The following is a 16,379-nucleotide window of genomic DNA, read 5'->3' on the forward strand; positions in this document are numbered from 1 at the left end:
CCTTTTGAGCTATATAATTGTATCAAACTTTACTCTTTTTTTATAACAATAATAAGAATAAATAAAAATAAACTTAAACTGTTAAGACATATAGCCGATTTCACTTAAGAAAATTAATTTTTTATAATTTTTTTCTCCAAATAAAAATTTCATTAAAAACAACCAAAAAGACGTATAAACTCTACAATTTTAAGATAGGACAGTGTATATTTTTATTAGTTATTTAAATCTTTTAGTGTGATCTTTTGTTATAAAATGGACACATATATAATATAAATACTTATTATATTACTCAAAATACCATTTTTCATTATATCTTGCTAACTGCTAAAGAAGCAAGCAATAGTGTCACTTTAAACAAATAGACAAAAAGTAGAAAAGGAAATTGTATAGAATTAATAAAAGAAAATTCATTCTCACAGGTCAAAGTACATAGTCTCAAAAGGGTTTGATTTTGGATTGACCATGAATTTAATGAGACATTGAAAGTAAAGTATGGCCAATATATGCAACTGAAATTCCAAGAACTTACCCACCTACCACAAGAAGCATGCCTTCCATGTTCCTCTCTGAAAGTTAGGCCTTTGTCATTACCTTGAGACAATGTACAGATTTAGTCTAAATTGCTTGAAGAAAACTAGGAGAGAGCAAGACTTAGCAGTAAAAGTCGAGTTTAAATAGTAAAATTATTTTTTTAAAAATAAATATAAGATCTCATGTAAAAATAACTTTTCTTCAATACTTACAAGGTAGAAAGTTTTATATATTGGACATCTTTTATTATTACTAATAACTAATTTTTTTTTTCCCAATTCATAGAAGGTGCTTAAAAAAACATGAAACATCTCATTTCCAATGGAATATATATAAAAGAAATTAAAAATTTCACCTAAACTCATGTAGTTTGGACCATTTACAAAAGATCCCTTTTAGTCTCTTTTTGCTGTCGAAATGGAAGGGGCATCATTAAGAATAAAATAAAACACATAAATCTTAAATATTAAAAGTAAACCACAAGAGAATTTTCCTGAAAATGGTTGAAACTGCATTAGGGTTTGGATGAAACTTATCCTAGAAGAAAGGTTCACAAATAGTAGATGGAGGATGTGGGGGTGAAACAAGAAAATGAAATAGAACATGTTAATAGAGGCACATACAAAAGAACAAATATACAATAGAGACAAACCTCATAGATGTTCGGCCATGAAAATTTCCTCCAACTTTACTCTTATCTGCTTCCCCTCACCAAACAATGCCAGCTAATCAAATTTTGCTGGTATAGTACAAAATAAAACACAAAAAAAGAGCAAAAAATACCCATCTAGATGCCATGTAGGCCCATCAGTGATGGATAATCCAATGCCAGCAATGAGGGTTAAAAATTTTGTGAAAAGGAACCAATGACTGAAAGAAAAGACCTCGGTTGACTTGGCAGTAAGAAGTTATAGTAGTTTCTTTTGTTATTGACGTTTAAACTTCTATGAAGACTAGCCTACACACAAGTTTTTGTGTATTTAACTCGTGCGTATGATTTGTAGGTGTTGTACGTAGCTGACGGGTTTACTTAATTAACACTCAAAAAATTCTCATAGGAGAAAAAAAAAATTGTAGCTGCTTCAGCTAGATGTGACTTTGAAGCATTTAATGGATGGGGAAGTCAACAATTGTCACCCACCACCATGGAAGAAACCGAACTTTCAAGGGCATTTTGTTTGGTATCATGTGGGGTTGATGGAAAAGAAGCTATGGAGCTACCACTTGGAGGAAGATCGGAAGCCTAAACATGGGGAAGGTGTTGGGGTGGGGGCTGATGAATGATTTAACTTGAAATCTCTTAATGAAACAGAGAGCTGAACACATTAATGAAACAAACTTTTAATGGTCTCAAATCAAAGAAGAATCCAAGGATTTAATCCATAATCTTACACAGGTGTGCATCTAACTGAAAAAGTTGTTTCATGCTCATGGCTAGGGAAAATTTCCCAATTAAAGCACTTGAACATTAATTCCTGCCATGGGACTACCCACATAAAGTCACCATATCAGCTACAGGGTAGTAGACCAAGTGGCAAGGGTGTTGACATCCCTGGGGAAAGGTTTCAAGTTTGAGTGGCAGCCTGCCTCTGCCCCTTGTGCCTAGTTGGCTCCTCAATTATACGGATCACGAGTTTAATGGGAGGGGGCCCATAATGCTACTAAAGAAATCCTTAGTAGAGATTTTACCAAACGTGCTTAAATGACTAGTGAGTTGTCCCTAAGTGGGGTCAACGGGTGCAGACACTATTGGCCCTAAGTGGGTATTCCAAGTCTCTTGGTAGCTCGTTAGTGCCCCTTGTGTCAGCAATTTTTTTTTTTTTTAGTGATAAAAAAAATCACCATATTGATCAAGTGGTTAGGGTCTACTCAAAAATCACCATATTGATAAAAAAAAAAAAAAAAAAAACCTACTAGCTGTATTGTCACATCAAATAAGCATCTAGAATGATTTATCCTTGATCAAGTGGCATCTAGAATGATTTATCCATTCATTCGGGCACAATTTTATAGTGGCATAATCTTAACTCAGACATTGACAAACAAATATGAGAATATTTCTCTTGGATCCCCCTTGAGCTGTAACAGATGTGAAGAAAGCAGGAGCACTAATAGTAATCTACATTAGACAGTAAGATGTTTTTTAGAGTTTTGCAAGGCACAGGGTCTAAAAGTATTGACAAGCTATAATCATTTTTTAAATTCCTAAAATGAGTTTTCCAAATTTTCCTTGCTAAGTTGGAGATTCAGAAAAGAAAAGGCTGTTTAATTGTGGAAAATGATTTCCACTTTTCTAACACCATTTTTTTATAAAATCTCTAGTTTTCATTTTCTATAGAAACTTTAAAGAACACGTACAAATGTTAGAAATAAAGAAATAAATTTCCAAGCTAGAAAATTTGAATATATGTTAAAAAAAAGAGACATGTTTTAATTTCTCTTTTTATGTAACTTGATTAGAGAATGAGATGAAGATGATATGTGATTTTCTTTTTGGAAAACTGCACGTTCCAAATCTCCAAATTAACAAGGAAATCTTAGAAAACTCATTTTAGTAGTTTTCCCAATTGTTGTAACCTAACCTTCGAGGGACAAGTGTCGCTTTCCCAAAGAAAGTGCCTTTCTACTGAGAGAAGTTCTCTCGGAGAACATCAATGAAGAATTCTCTCAGAGAGGAACATCCTCCAAGAAGAAGATGTTCTCCCGGATGTATAATGTTCCCCCGAACAAATACTAAGCATAAACTCTGGTATCAAAACAGTACACCTAGTCGAGCCACTCTAGAACAACAAGGGAGACTTTCTCCCGGACAACTCATTACCTTGCATTGCTCCATGAAGTGACAGCTCGCCTCACAAGGCATTCTTTCTCTTGGAGGACTACTCCTCCGGGAGGTTTTTCACAAGACCTAATCCGTGCCTAACTTAGGAAAACACCTTGCAACCCTTGTGCATGCATGACACATGTCCCACCACCAATAGTTAGGGGGGTATAAATACCCCCCAACTCATCGTTTTAAGGATATTTTTTTGACCTTTCATATTCTCTCGCACCTAAAGCATATTTAACCTGCTTATCCTTCCGAAGGAACGACCTATACTCCTCCCAGACAGCTTTTACCTACTTGTTCATGGCACCAACATGACTTTTTCTGACTTAACCATCGAAGGGCACACGTAGGAGGAATCCTCACGTGCCTTCTGGCTGTGTACTACCTTGCAACAACACTCTCCCAGACAGCGGAGCTTCTCCCAGGCAGTCACCTTTCACTCTCCCACTTTAGTCTCATGCTGCTTGTTCAAGTCCAACACCTGTTTATTCGAGAGACTCAGGCCAAGTGATCTCTCCCCTGGATAGAGGCACGAGATCCCCCAGACAACAGCGTGAACTCTCCCTCAGACAAGTAGCTGGCCACTTCCTCCCACCGTGCAGATCAAGTTCCTTGCCTGACTCTACCTCAGCTTGGACTTCCTGCTTTATAAATTTTAATTGTTATATTTCCAGCAACAACACCAGTTTAGTTCAATTTTGGAAAATTGCATTTTCCAAATCTCCATTGTCCATTTTCGTATTTGAACAAAGTTTTTAATTTTCCATTTTTCATAGAGTAATTTTCTGAAAAACTAGGGCAGTTTTCCACAACTGAACAGCAATAAAGGCTCTTCACAAATTTTTTCCCAAATCATCTCTATCTCATTCTCTTACACCAAGTTACACCAAAAAAAAGAAAAAACTTCTCTCCCTCTCGACCATATATTCCAATTTTATAGATTGGCATTAATTTTACAAACGTCTTTGAGCATGTTGTTCAAATTTTCTGTGAAATCAAAACTAGAGATTTTGCAAACAATTAGAGATAAAAAATCAAAAAACATTTTCCACAACTAAACAACCACTAAAAGTTCCTCCTAGAAGATAAGTTCAACAGCCGCAAAAGCAACAATGGGAGCACATAGTTTGTACTTACTGAGTCACATAGCATTGAGATAAGTCTTCGGTTATTGCTCATTATCATGTTCTTAGTGACATTAAAGATGGATGTCTCAAAGGTGGCCGTTCAACAAATGACCGTTTCCCAGGTTATCTTGGGAGAAATATATATTTGCTTCAGCCAAATAAACTATCATAAACCCAATTATCAGATGAATTATTGGAAATCATTTTCACTATAGAAAACTAGACAGAAAAGGGTTTATAGTGCACCACCGTAGTACTTTAGTGGAAGACCTCCTTTGGCCACCTTTCAGCCCCTGCTTTTTGAGGAATGTGAAGGAGAAAGAGATATAGTTGCACACCCAAAGCACATGATGTAATCTCTGCACACAAGGAGAGATACCAGTGAAAATTCTGTATTAAAGTTGAGCACGAATAAAGTTTTCTAACCAAGACTAGAATATAACCATTAGTAGAGGAAGAGAATGCCAAGAGTTCAGCATGCTTTAATGCAACGCAAGTATCAAAAGGAGTGTGATTGACATAAACTCAGATGAAAAAGAATCCCTAGAAATACCTTCTCCAATATTAAAGAGTAGAACAAGAACCTAGCATATAAAAATCAACCTCATCACTATGATTAAGCTATTCTTAACTAGCCACTCAATAAGTTTCCTTGTCCTAGACCTCATATTCAGTGCCTTTTGGCAGATTCCAGAAATTATTTTGGGTATTGCAACAGTTCAAATCAACTAATTTGGAGAGCAATCAGAAAGCAAAGTTGTCAGCTTTATTGAATGACTTCCACTCTCATTAAACGATGACTATGGATGTTCTCCACAACTTTGTGATGAGGTTTCTCACTATTACGTTTACACTTAAACAAAGAAAGAAATGCAGAGAGAGAAAGCAAAACAGTCCATGACTTCAACTATAAATATGAGACCATTAAGTAGCTTCATGCATAGTTCAATGTGTTTTGTCTCTTCTTCATCATGGCTTACCTTGCCATCCTAGTAGTCCTAAGCTTATTTTACAAAGCAAGCCTGGTCTTTGGGGACATAGGCACGGCTATTTCTTATACTCCTCCATACATACGTGAGTACACAGTTCATAGAATTTAATACAGAAATAATGAAGAAATATCATCTAATAGTTTGTCATCTCTAATTCTTCTCTTTTTCTTTTTTAAATCTTGATGCAGCTACTAAGTGTTACGGCAATAGACAAGATCAATTCCCACCAGGAAATCTGTTTGTTTCTGTGAGTGAAGGGTTGTGGGACAACGGGGCTGCCTGTGGGAGACAATACCGGCTAAGGTGTCTCAATGGCAGCAACAAACCATGCAAGGGTGGCACTGTGGATGTCAAGGTGGTGGATTTTTGCTCAAAAAGGCCATGCCCTTCTACCATCCTCATGTCAACCGAAGCTTTTGCAGCTGTCTCAAATTCTCCTAATGCAAAAATCAACATTGAATTTATCCAGTATATGACATTAGTGCACTTCCAGTCTATAGTTTTCATATTATTCACTTCTTCTTCTTGTCTTAAAAATTCTGCTGTTGTTTTTCCATTTACAGGCTTTGATTGATATACATATGGTTGTGTGCTTGAAGACTAGACGCTCAGTTGATATGCAGACTTGTATAGTGAGATCCGAGAAGCTCTATCTTTACTGTAATGGCACTAAAAACCAGCAGGATATATGGAATTTTGGTTCAAAGTATTTGATAGAACTTGTCACCAAGATCAAAATTATGTATAAGAATTAAAAAGAAGGTATAAGCAAGACATATGCTTATATATGTATATGAAATAAGAAGTTGCGCTGTTTTTCTTATCTCAAAAAGGTGCATGGTGGCAATTTCCATGGTCACCTGTACTACTGAGTAAGAGACATAAAAGGGCAGAGTTTCCTTGGTTCTTACTTTATCATCCTAATTTTATGCTCCTAGGAAATATGATTAGTAAGGTTTTTCCGCTATGAAGTTGGAAGATTTTTTTTTTGCATTAACATATCTGCAGCTTGTAATTTACTTGATAGTTCATAACCATGAAACAGAACCAAGTACAATGGAACTACTCTCACAAATCCCATTTCAAAACATGCAGATTTTGTCATATGCAAATCCAAAATATGTCTTCGAGGAAACTTTGATTAGAGCACTTATTAATGTCACATGCTCACGTCCCAAAAATAACTGGTATTATGTTTGGCTCAAGACTTTATACCCCCACATGACATTTCATCTCTAACCAAGGTGGAGCATGACATTCTCTCCCACTTATTCATGCAACAGCCTTGTTATGTTGACTCCCCCACTTATCCAAGAAGTAAATGAATTCACTGTGGCCTTAGTCTGTCTCACTTTGGTGTCTTCAATGTAAGACTCACTATAATAATAAAAGAATAAAATACTTAGGTCCTAATGTGATACACATGATATCTCATCTCCATCTGATGCGAGATGTGACACTAGGTTGCTTTCGGCTAACAAAGAATGTTGTTAGCTAATTTCTATCGGTTTGCTTATGAGAATGATACATAGGCTTGTAAAAAGAAATGCGTAGGTTTGCACCCTTTATTGCTCTTCCCCATTGCATTTACTGAAACCAAATAAAGTTACTTTTTCCCTTTGCTAACATGTATGTGAGTAAGTGGAATGCACTTTGTTCCAAATTACTTTATTTTGATTGAAGACTTTCCCTTTGTCATATGGTTGCCAAGTTTATTATTTTATTTTTAGGCAATGAGTGGGATGACTGAGTCGTCCACTAAAAGGGGGAAAAAGAAGGATGTGAGGATGACTAGAAAAGGAATATGGATTATATATTTATATACCTCCTCCCAACTGTCCCACTGAAGCACTTTACAGGGCAAAGGTTCATCATGTATATGCTCTAACCATCGCTAGTAGCTGAGTGGGATTTTGGAATAATCTCATAGCAGCCCTATTCATTAAATGAGAAGTGATATAGACACCCATATATCACAGAAAACTTATACTAAATAATGCAATTTCAACATGTGACACACTAGAACACTACCATTAAACTATTTCAAAACTTCTAACTAGATCCATAGCATGCAAAAGACAGAAAAGAACAAGATGTTCATTCCCACTGTGATAAAGTTTATAGAAGTTTCTCATATTCAATTTTAGAGAATTACACAAGGTTTAACTGAAAGCAATTGTGAAATTATTCCAAAAAACTTCACTTTTCACCATGCATAATGAATCACTACCATCAACATTCAGCAACTTCGAGCACAAAGTTAGAGTTGCAAATAACAGCTTCTGAAAACCACCTAAATTTGATAAATAAATCTAGAGTAACAACATATCAACTTTTGATCCCATTATGTGGCGTCAGTTACATAAATAAATATATAATATACTAAAAAAACACAAAAAAGTTGCACATAAAGCTATTTGTACAAAGTGGAAAAACGAAAAAGAAAAAACTCTAAACCATTCCACCAGTTACAGTGCCCCTCAATTTAGTGTTTTACGACCACCCAAAATCAGGTCATTGGCATCTGTAACCAATTCATTATGCTTATAAAAAGCAGTTCATTCAGCATGTATCAGATTCACAGGTCACACAGACAAAAGCGTTCACTAGATCAGGTGGTTGAAGTTTTACTACTATGCCAAACCAATGAAATGAAGATGTAAGAATCGTCAGAGAACTCATACATTCAGATGTAGTCAATTTTTGGAACACGTTGAAATGGGCACATTCCTCACATCTACAAAGCCTCATCCAGCATCATAAACTTTCAACGGAAGCTTTCTTAAAGAAATCTGATGCCCCCGCAATGCAAGACCAGAAATGAAAAGTAGAACTTCGGTGTGCGGACCTCTTCTAGTTGGCCTGAGCCTCCGAAGACTTCTTTTGGCAGGATTCAATCAGTGAAGCACACAAAGGGTCCAATGACATAACACGGGAGAGAATGAAACAGGTTAAGAACTCATGGCAGTTGCATGTGCCAATTGAGAGAGAGAGAGAGACCCATGTTTTCTAGCCACTGCAAAAGTAGAATAACATTACATAACCAGAGCAGGAAATATTTACAATGAATTGGACACTAGAGAAAAAAAAAGAAAATAATATAATAATAGTACCATAACAAGTTGGTATTGTGCACAAAACCTTGCCAGAATAATTGCTGACAAAATCTTGATCTGCAGCAGCACGAATTCTTTAGCCCAACAGTTAAAAAAAATTCATAGGCTAAAGCAACACAAAAGATGATAACATATGCTACTGTCAAGAACAATTACCATGTTTGCTTCTGTTTATAGTCTTGATGAAGCAACAAGGTGCAGTGCTTATAGCAGCTAAAGCTACTGGAGGTGGAAAGGTTGCTGTCAACACTGCAGTGGTTGAAGATACAGCACACCATGCATTAGTGGCCTGATGGATTGATGTTTCACAAATTGTTGACTTCGTTGAAGCAGTCCACGGTCTGCTTCTTTCCAACAAAGTTCTGAGTGCCATCTCAAGAAACTCCAATGGCGAGATCAATATCAATATGTTCAGTTATTTTACTGTCTGTATAAATGCATAGGGCTAAAAATAAGGATAGTGAGCTAGATTTAAAACGCTAAACCGGCTTAGTTTGGATTTAAGCTTTTCAAAATATTTATAAAAGGACCATGGCGTTTATAATTTTTATTAAATTTACAAGTGATATAAATACAAAAATACAAAATTAGATCCCATGATTAGTGGGATAGACCAAAGACATAAATTTACAATTTCTTGGATTTATTAGGGTAATAATTTTGGGGAATCTCTATCATAACCTTTCAAGTAATTGGCCACAATAGAAACTACTAGTACACAATAAATAATAGAACAAACAAGAGAGGATCCGTGAATATTATGTCCACATAAGAAGGAATGCGATTCATGCAACACATAGGCTGCTCAAAATAATTGTTCAGATTGCAAGTTTCTTGCACTATTATCGCCATATCTTTGATGCTTTGCCTGAAAAAAAGGATGAAGGCACCGGACTCCTCCTAGGTACAAATGTGTTTGCATTTCAATCAAGCGGGATACCTACATAAATGATTTCTTTGTTAAGCACCATATTTGCAGCAATAGATGGATTGTCTGTCACACAAACATTCATTTTTGGTAGAAGTTTAAAGTGTTGAAGGGTGAAAAAAAAATTGAATGAATCACTACCACAAAGTAAATTACATGAAAGACAACTCAGTAGAAATAATTGTCAAGCCCTGACGCCACAAGTGCACAAAATACACCATAAAGAGGAAATTGGGGTAGAAAGACATTTACTGTTGCTCAAATGAGAACTGACCCTTCATTACCTGGAGAGAAGCATAAGCCCTGACAACTTGGGTCAAGAATCCCTTTTCTTAATAGAGAAGAATGCCCCTAATAAACGTATTTCCATATTTTTTCTAACCAGACAAGTTAACATATTCAGGCAGGCCTAACATTCACAAACACATCTGACAAAAGAAATAGATTAAAAAACCCGAAATCCCCTTTATATCAAATCCTATTTATATGCCTAACATAATTGGATCAACACCTCCAAACAAGATCATCAAGAACCCCTTCAGAAAGTGTTGTGACCCATACAACCAAAGAAAGGGAAAATACGGTTTCTGTACAATTCGTCTAGGGAATTAACACAGCTCCAGGCAATACTCAATAAATACTCCATAAAAGTTTTAAGTATTATTCAGTATTCAATTGAAGAAGAAAAATGAATTACAAGTTCAGCATCATATTTTCTATAGATTCTTGATGTGTTTTAACATCAATGAGATGCTATACCCTTTTAAGTCATGAAACTTTGTATTTAGAATATCTGAACAAAAGAAGACCTTTTTTGCCTTTCAAAATTGCAGAGACCTTTTTGTGTATCATAGAGAGAACATTTAAATGAGGATTCCACCTGTACACAAAGGTATGCATAAGTAATTCAACTTTCATGCAAAGACCAAATCAAACCTATACAGTTGGAAAACAATCAAAGCATGCCTAAAGATAGATAGGAAAAAAAAGAAAAGAAAAAAAACACTATGTAGCTACCACTATTCAAGGGAAGTTACTAAGTTTAAACACTGGTCAAAATGGGGATTGACCTCCCTCAATTCCGAACTATAGAACATAGACAGGATTACCTCTTGAACTTGCAAATCAGCTTCTATGATCTATCCAAAGTTCTATCATTCTGTTCAGCCCATATGGCTTACTAGGTAAAAGGATCTATCATCTCTTAACCTCCCCCCAGCCCCAAACCAGGGAAAAAAGATATTTAAGGGGGAAAAAGAAGGAGAACAGAGGGCTGTAATAGCATAAGGTCATAGCTCTAGCAAGCAACTTGAATGTGGTCAAATATAACATTATTTCAAGGAGCATAGCTGAAATATAGCTTTATACAAAATAGAATCAGCTAAAGTCCCATTTTGCTGTCCCAAAACCATGGCCTTAAACCGGGCAAAAGATTCATCATAAAATTATGAAAACTTGCAAACATTGCCTATTTTGGGCATTCAATCTATACTTGTTAAAATAGGAGAAATCATCCGGGTACTGGTTCACTAGTTCAACTGGTCGAACTGCTAGTTCAAAAATTCATATATGACATATAATAAATTAAAAATATTAGAATAACATAAAAGCATAAATTACCAATTAAATGTTCAAATTTCATCACTACGAAACTAATTAGAAACACAAAAAATTAACTACTAAGATGTTAAAATCTCATCACCAAAATACATGTAAATAAAGTTTGATAAAAACTTTTAATACAATAACTTACTCATCCAACTTAAGCTTTAAAAATCAAAATAAGAAGGATGGTTCCATGTATCCAAAGTTTCTAGGTCATCTCTCCAGCAAGTGAAAGGCTATATGGCTGGATGCAGAATTGGAGATGGCCTTTGGTAGGGAGATTAGGAAGATGACCTTCCGTCTTCCTGATTCTTTCAATTTTCAATCTTCATTTCTCCCCTTTTTGTTTTTGTTCTCTACAAAAACTAATTTGTCCACTCTATTTAAAAAAAAAAAACATGGAAAATTGTGGGCTATTTAGTATTTTGGATAAAAATTAAAATTGGCCAGTTTATTTGGTATTTCTAGTTCACCAACCAGCAGATTTTGACCATCTTGAACTAGACCAGTTTGCAGTCTGACCAATCCAACTGGCTGAATTGGTTCAGTTTAATAACTATGATTCAATCCATAAGTAACAAAGTTTTAAGCCACGTAGCCTGCATATATGGATTTGCTTTCAACTTATTTGATTTCAATTGTGAGTTGAGCAACTAGCAGAAACTTGTTCCTTTCTCTATGCTAAATACATGGTCAATAATCTTCTTCCCATCTCTTTTAGTATTTGCTCTCTTTTCTTTGATTTTATGTTTCCACCCTCTTCTTTATAGAAACCAAGATAGCACAGAATACCACAAACAACAAGCATGTACTTGTAAATAACACTACTTACAGCTCGACGGAAGGCAAACATCTCTTCATGACCTGATAGCATAGATATAATACCAGCAGGTGCACCTCCTGAACTCACATCTCCCCCAGCTAAAACATCACGACGGAGTTTTCCACCTTCTATCTCTGTTTCAAATTGGAAACTGGAGAAGTAGGAAGACATTAATAATCCTTGTAACCTATACTTTCAAATTACCAATTACTAAACAGAAATAGTACCATATTTGAGCAAAATATTACAGTATATCCAAAAAAAGGTCAAATTTAAAATTGGAAGTACACAAAAATTATGGAATTAGTTTGTGTGCTGTTGATTGTTCCCATTACATCACCATTTACAAGCAGAAGTCCAATTCTCCAAGAGAAAAGCTTACAAAGTAAAGTCAACAAGCCATCTAGAATCATTCACCACAATATCTTGATTAAATAGAGTGGATGTCAAAAAGAATTTTTTATACCTAATGCATCAATTATTTTTTTTTTATACGGTTTGACCTCACATTAAACAGTTTCTAAATTAGAGTTGTCTCTGACATGTTAGCAGTAGTGCACAGACCTTGCCAATCAATGTTCTAAAACACGCTAGGCGCTAGTTGGGAGCCAAATTGGGGCCTAGCACCAAGGCAGGGCCTAGGAACCCATCTAGCACAATATTCACAAACAGACTGTGTTCTCTCTTTAAAAAGTGTTTCGCTAATATTTTGCTGCCTTTGCGTCATTCTCGCACTCAAACAAGTTTCAAGGCTAATGGAGCTTGCAAACTTATCCATAGGGCCAATAGTACGGGACACTTTTCTGCTCCCTAACTCTAGCAATTCATCTTCATCATCCCCCCTTTCAAAAATATTAACAAAGGATATCATCAAATCTTCCTCCTCCTCCTTATTCTTCTTCTTACTCTTTGCCTCGGCAATAGCATTCTTGCATTTGGCTTGATCATCCGGAGAAGATTTTGGACACGCAGAAACATTTTGGGAAATGTGGCCGATGTGTTCTTTCACTTTGTAAACTCCTCCAGACATTATTTTACCATATAACTTGCATTTAACTTTATCCATGTTCGTCAGATCAATTAACATTCCATACTCCTATCCGACATCATTTGACTTCCTTTTAAGTCTTTGAGTATTCACAAGTTGTCGGCTCTTTGAGGATTTTACCTGAGCTTAAGGTTGAGGAATGAGGAAAAACAAAAACAAGAGTTGCAGTGGCGGTGGGGGAAAGAGATGTCATGGTATAAGCCATAAGCAGGGGAATAAGACATGCAAGTGGTGAGCTGTCACATGCACGGTTAGGGAGTTGGGTAGTTAATTCTAGAAGGGGCACTAATGTAAATAAAACTTCCCTTTGGCAGGAATGGAAACGCAGGATCCTCTCCATGTAAAGGACCACTTGATTGTATTGAGGGAATGTTGAAATTTGAATCAGAATCATTCTGATTCTTTCTCCAATTCTCTCTCTTTCCCTATCTTTTCTGAATTCTATCCCCCTAATTCTAAAGAATTCTCACGAATTCTCTGGAGTTCATTGTCAGATTCATCAAGATCTGACAAATTTGGTATCAAAGCTCATTCTAGGCCAAAGAAGTAGAGATGGCAGAAGGGACTTAGATGAAGAATTTCGAGTCACAGGTGCAACAATTCCATGCAACGGTGACCGACCTGCAAGCTCGGGTAGAATTGCTAGAGATCGGATCCAATCGCAACCATGAGGCGATCACAGCGATGGACCGAAAGGGGGATGCTTTTCTTGGCAATTTGGAGAGGAGATTGGATGGGATCCGAGATGAGGTGGGAAGCCAGATTCGCGAGCAGTTGCAGAACTTCATGGTAATGTTTACGCGCCAGAATCAAGTAAGTTTATCACTTGATTTTCCACCAAGAGAAAGGACTGAACCGATCCTTACCGGTGTCGGAGGAAGGAATGGGAATGACGGGGCCTCTAAAATGGAGGTAGCCCCGAGGGAGGAAGAGGATGTGGAAATAGAACTCAGGCGAGGGGACCAGTTGGCCACAATCAACCAGGGCTCCCTATGCCTAAGATGGAGATTCCCATGTTTAATGGGAGTAACCCGAGGTGGTGGGTGAGAAGGTGTGAAAGAATGTTCGAATGGTACAATATATCAGGGGGACATAGGATAGCCTTGGCAGCCGCATACCTCAATGATGCGGGGGATGCCTGGTACCAAGATTGGTGATCGAGGACAGTGAGATCCTAAAGAAGAAGATATTGAGCTCCCTACATGAGTCACCCATGGGAGGCCACTCAGGCATCCAGAACACCTACCACAAGGTGAAGCAAATCTTCTATTAGCCCCAGCTAAAAAGGTATGTGATTGAATTCATAATGGTCTATGATACTTGCAATCGTTGTAAACATGAAACAGTAGCCCTTCCAGGTTTATTGCAACCCCTACCTATCCTACTCAAGCATGGGAGAGCATCAACATGGACTTTATAGAGGGTTTGCCTAAATCGGAAGAGAAATATTGTATTATGGTAGTAGTGGACAGGTTCACAAAGTTCGCAACTTTATTGGGTTGACTCACCCCTATTCTGCTCGAGAAGTGGCCAGGACTTTCCTAGACCAAGTCATGAAGGTGCATAGAATTCCCCACTCGATAATTTCTGACCGAGACAAGATCTTCACTAGCCTATTCTGGCAAGAGCTAATGAAGGCCTTAGGAGTGAAATTGAAGACGTCTACAGCCTACCATCCTCAAACGGATGGCCAAATTGAGCAGGTGAATTAATGTGTAGAAGGGTATCTAAGGTGCCTATGTTTCCTCCAACCTAAGGGATGGCACATATGGGTTTCTCTTGCAGAGTGGCGGTACAACTCCAGTCACCATGCCTTGATCAAAAGGTCACCATTTGAAGTGTTGTTTGGATATCAACCCCCACTCCTCCCAACTATAGGGGAAGGCACTACGGTGGCCACGGTGGAGGCCTATTTGGAGAAACGACAGAATGTATTACAACAGCTCAAGGAAGAATTAGCAGTGGCCCAAAATCGCATGAAGCAGTACGCGGATAGAAGGAGAAGTGAGGGAATTTGATATAGGAGAAAAGGTCTATTTGAAACTCCGGCTAGCCCACCTCAAGAAGATTGCCCATGGACAGATAACCAAGTTAAGCCCCAAGTACTATGGGCCCTACCCCATTGAAGCCAAGGTAGGAAATGTGGCGTATAGGCTGAAATTGCCGGAAGAGACCAGGATCCACCCGGTTTTTCATGTATCTTTACTCAAGAACTTAGTAGGAGATTAGCAGGTGGCTTCTAATTTACCCCAACTGTCAAGGGAGGCGAACATGACAGCAAAGCCCAGCTCAATACTTGACAGGAGAGTCTTGTACAAGCACAGGGCCCTTGTTATTCAAGTGTTGGTTAAATGGTCCAATCTTCCCCATGATAGCAGCACTTGGAATATTTGCCTGACCTGCTAAGGCAATTTTCGCAAGTAGCCAGCCTACTCACTATTTCTTGAGGACAAGAAATGTCTCAGGCAAAGGGAAATTTGTCATGGTTATAAGCCATAAGCAAGGGAATAAGACATGCAAGTGGCGAGTTGTCACATACAAGGTTAGGGAGTTGGGTAGTTAATTCTAGAAGGGGCACTAATGTAAATAAAACCTCCCTTTGGCGGGAATGGAAATGCAAGATCCTCTCTATATAAAGGACCACTTGATTGTATTGAGGGCATGTTGAAATTTGAATCAAAATCATTCTGATTCTTTCTCTCTTTTCTGAATTCTATCCCCCTAATTCTAGAGAATTCTCACGAATTCTCTGGAGTTTATTGTCAGATTCATCAAGATCTGACAAGAGACGACAGCTATAGCGACAATGGCGAAGGGGGAAGAGTGAGAAGAATTAGGAATTTAGGATTTTTTCTGAACACTGTTGAAGTATCACGCGAAGGGGGAAGGGGGGAATTTCTTTGGGAATTTTACTGATTAGGCCAAATGGCGTCGTTTTGGCTAGTGAATCGCAAAAAAAAATAGGCGACCCAAGCAGCTAGGTGCCGATTGGCATGAATTCGTAGTGGTCAGGGGCCGCCTTTTTGAACACTGCTTGCCATGCTAGGATGCATCTGGTTAAAATAATTGATTATTATAGGGGCATGGTATGCCTCCTATAGGGATGTATCCATGCTTCCTCAGTAATCTAAGAATGATGTTTCTCTTAGAACTTATAAAAAAGACAAAAGGAGGAACAATTTTAAGAATTGTTGCTATGTTCTACATAAATTAGATCTTAAACTAACACCAGTATATAATACAAAACAGAGCTTCAGCGGCTTTATACAAATTCTCAAAATCACAACCAATAAATAGAAGGATCACACATACTTATTGATTGCTATGAGCTCCTAAAAAAGGGTGTCTTAGAGCACAAGACTCCCCACTTTGTGAG

At 37.3% G+C, this 16,379-nt stretch overlaps 2 protein-coding genes across 6 annotated transcripts in view; one reads left to right on the forward strand and one right to left on the reverse strand.

Annotated features, from left to right (window-relative positions):
* Positions 1–16,379, reverse strand: part of LOC127812582 (uncharacterized) — a 34,804-nt gene that overhangs the window by 5,845 nt on the left and 12,580 nt on the right. For 2 of the 5 annotated variants that reach the window (XM_052353013.1, XM_052353015.1), the window contains 2 exons: positions 11,965–12,106; positions 9,033–9,539 (listed from right to left, as the gene is read on the reverse strand). In XM_052353013.1, the coding sequence (XP_052208973.1) occupies positions 9,405–9,539; positions 11,965–12,106 (277 nt within the window). In that variant the 3' untranslated portion in view covers positions 9,033–9,404. The other 3 variants (XR_008025952.1, XR_008025951.1, XM_052353014.1) reach the window with 3 other exon arrangements.
* On the forward strand, positions 5,411–6,192 carry LOC127812585 (EG45-like domain containing protein). Its single transcript, XM_052353019.1, has 3 exons — positions 5,411–5,565; positions 5,672–5,951; positions 6,047–6,192. Exons 1-3 carry the CDS (start codon positions 5,463–5,465, stop codon positions 6,051–6,053), a joined length of 390 nt encoding a protein of 129 aa, XP_052208979.1. The 5' UTR covers positions 5,411–5,462; the 3' UTR covers positions 6,054–6,192.

The sequence above is a fragment of the Diospyros lotus genome, chromosome 11 (genome assembly GCF_014633365.1).
Source record: "Diospyros lotus cultivar Yz01 chromosome 11, ASM1463336v1, whole genome shotgun sequence".
Lineage (NCBI taxonomy): Eukaryota > Viridiplantae > Streptophyta > Magnoliopsida > Ericales > Ebenaceae > Diospyros > Diospyros lotus.

What these genes read in the sequence shown, in the direction of transcription:
- LOC127812585 (XM_052353019.1), top strand. Translation starts at nt 5,463, where the DNA reads ATGGCTTACCTTGCCATCCTAGTAGTCCTAAGCTTATTTTACAAAGCA. An exon ending in TTATACTCCTCCATACATAC is followed by an intron (nt 5,566 to 5,671) that starts GTGAGTACACAG and finishes ATCTTGATGCAG; the next exon opens with CTACTAAGTGTTACGGCAAT.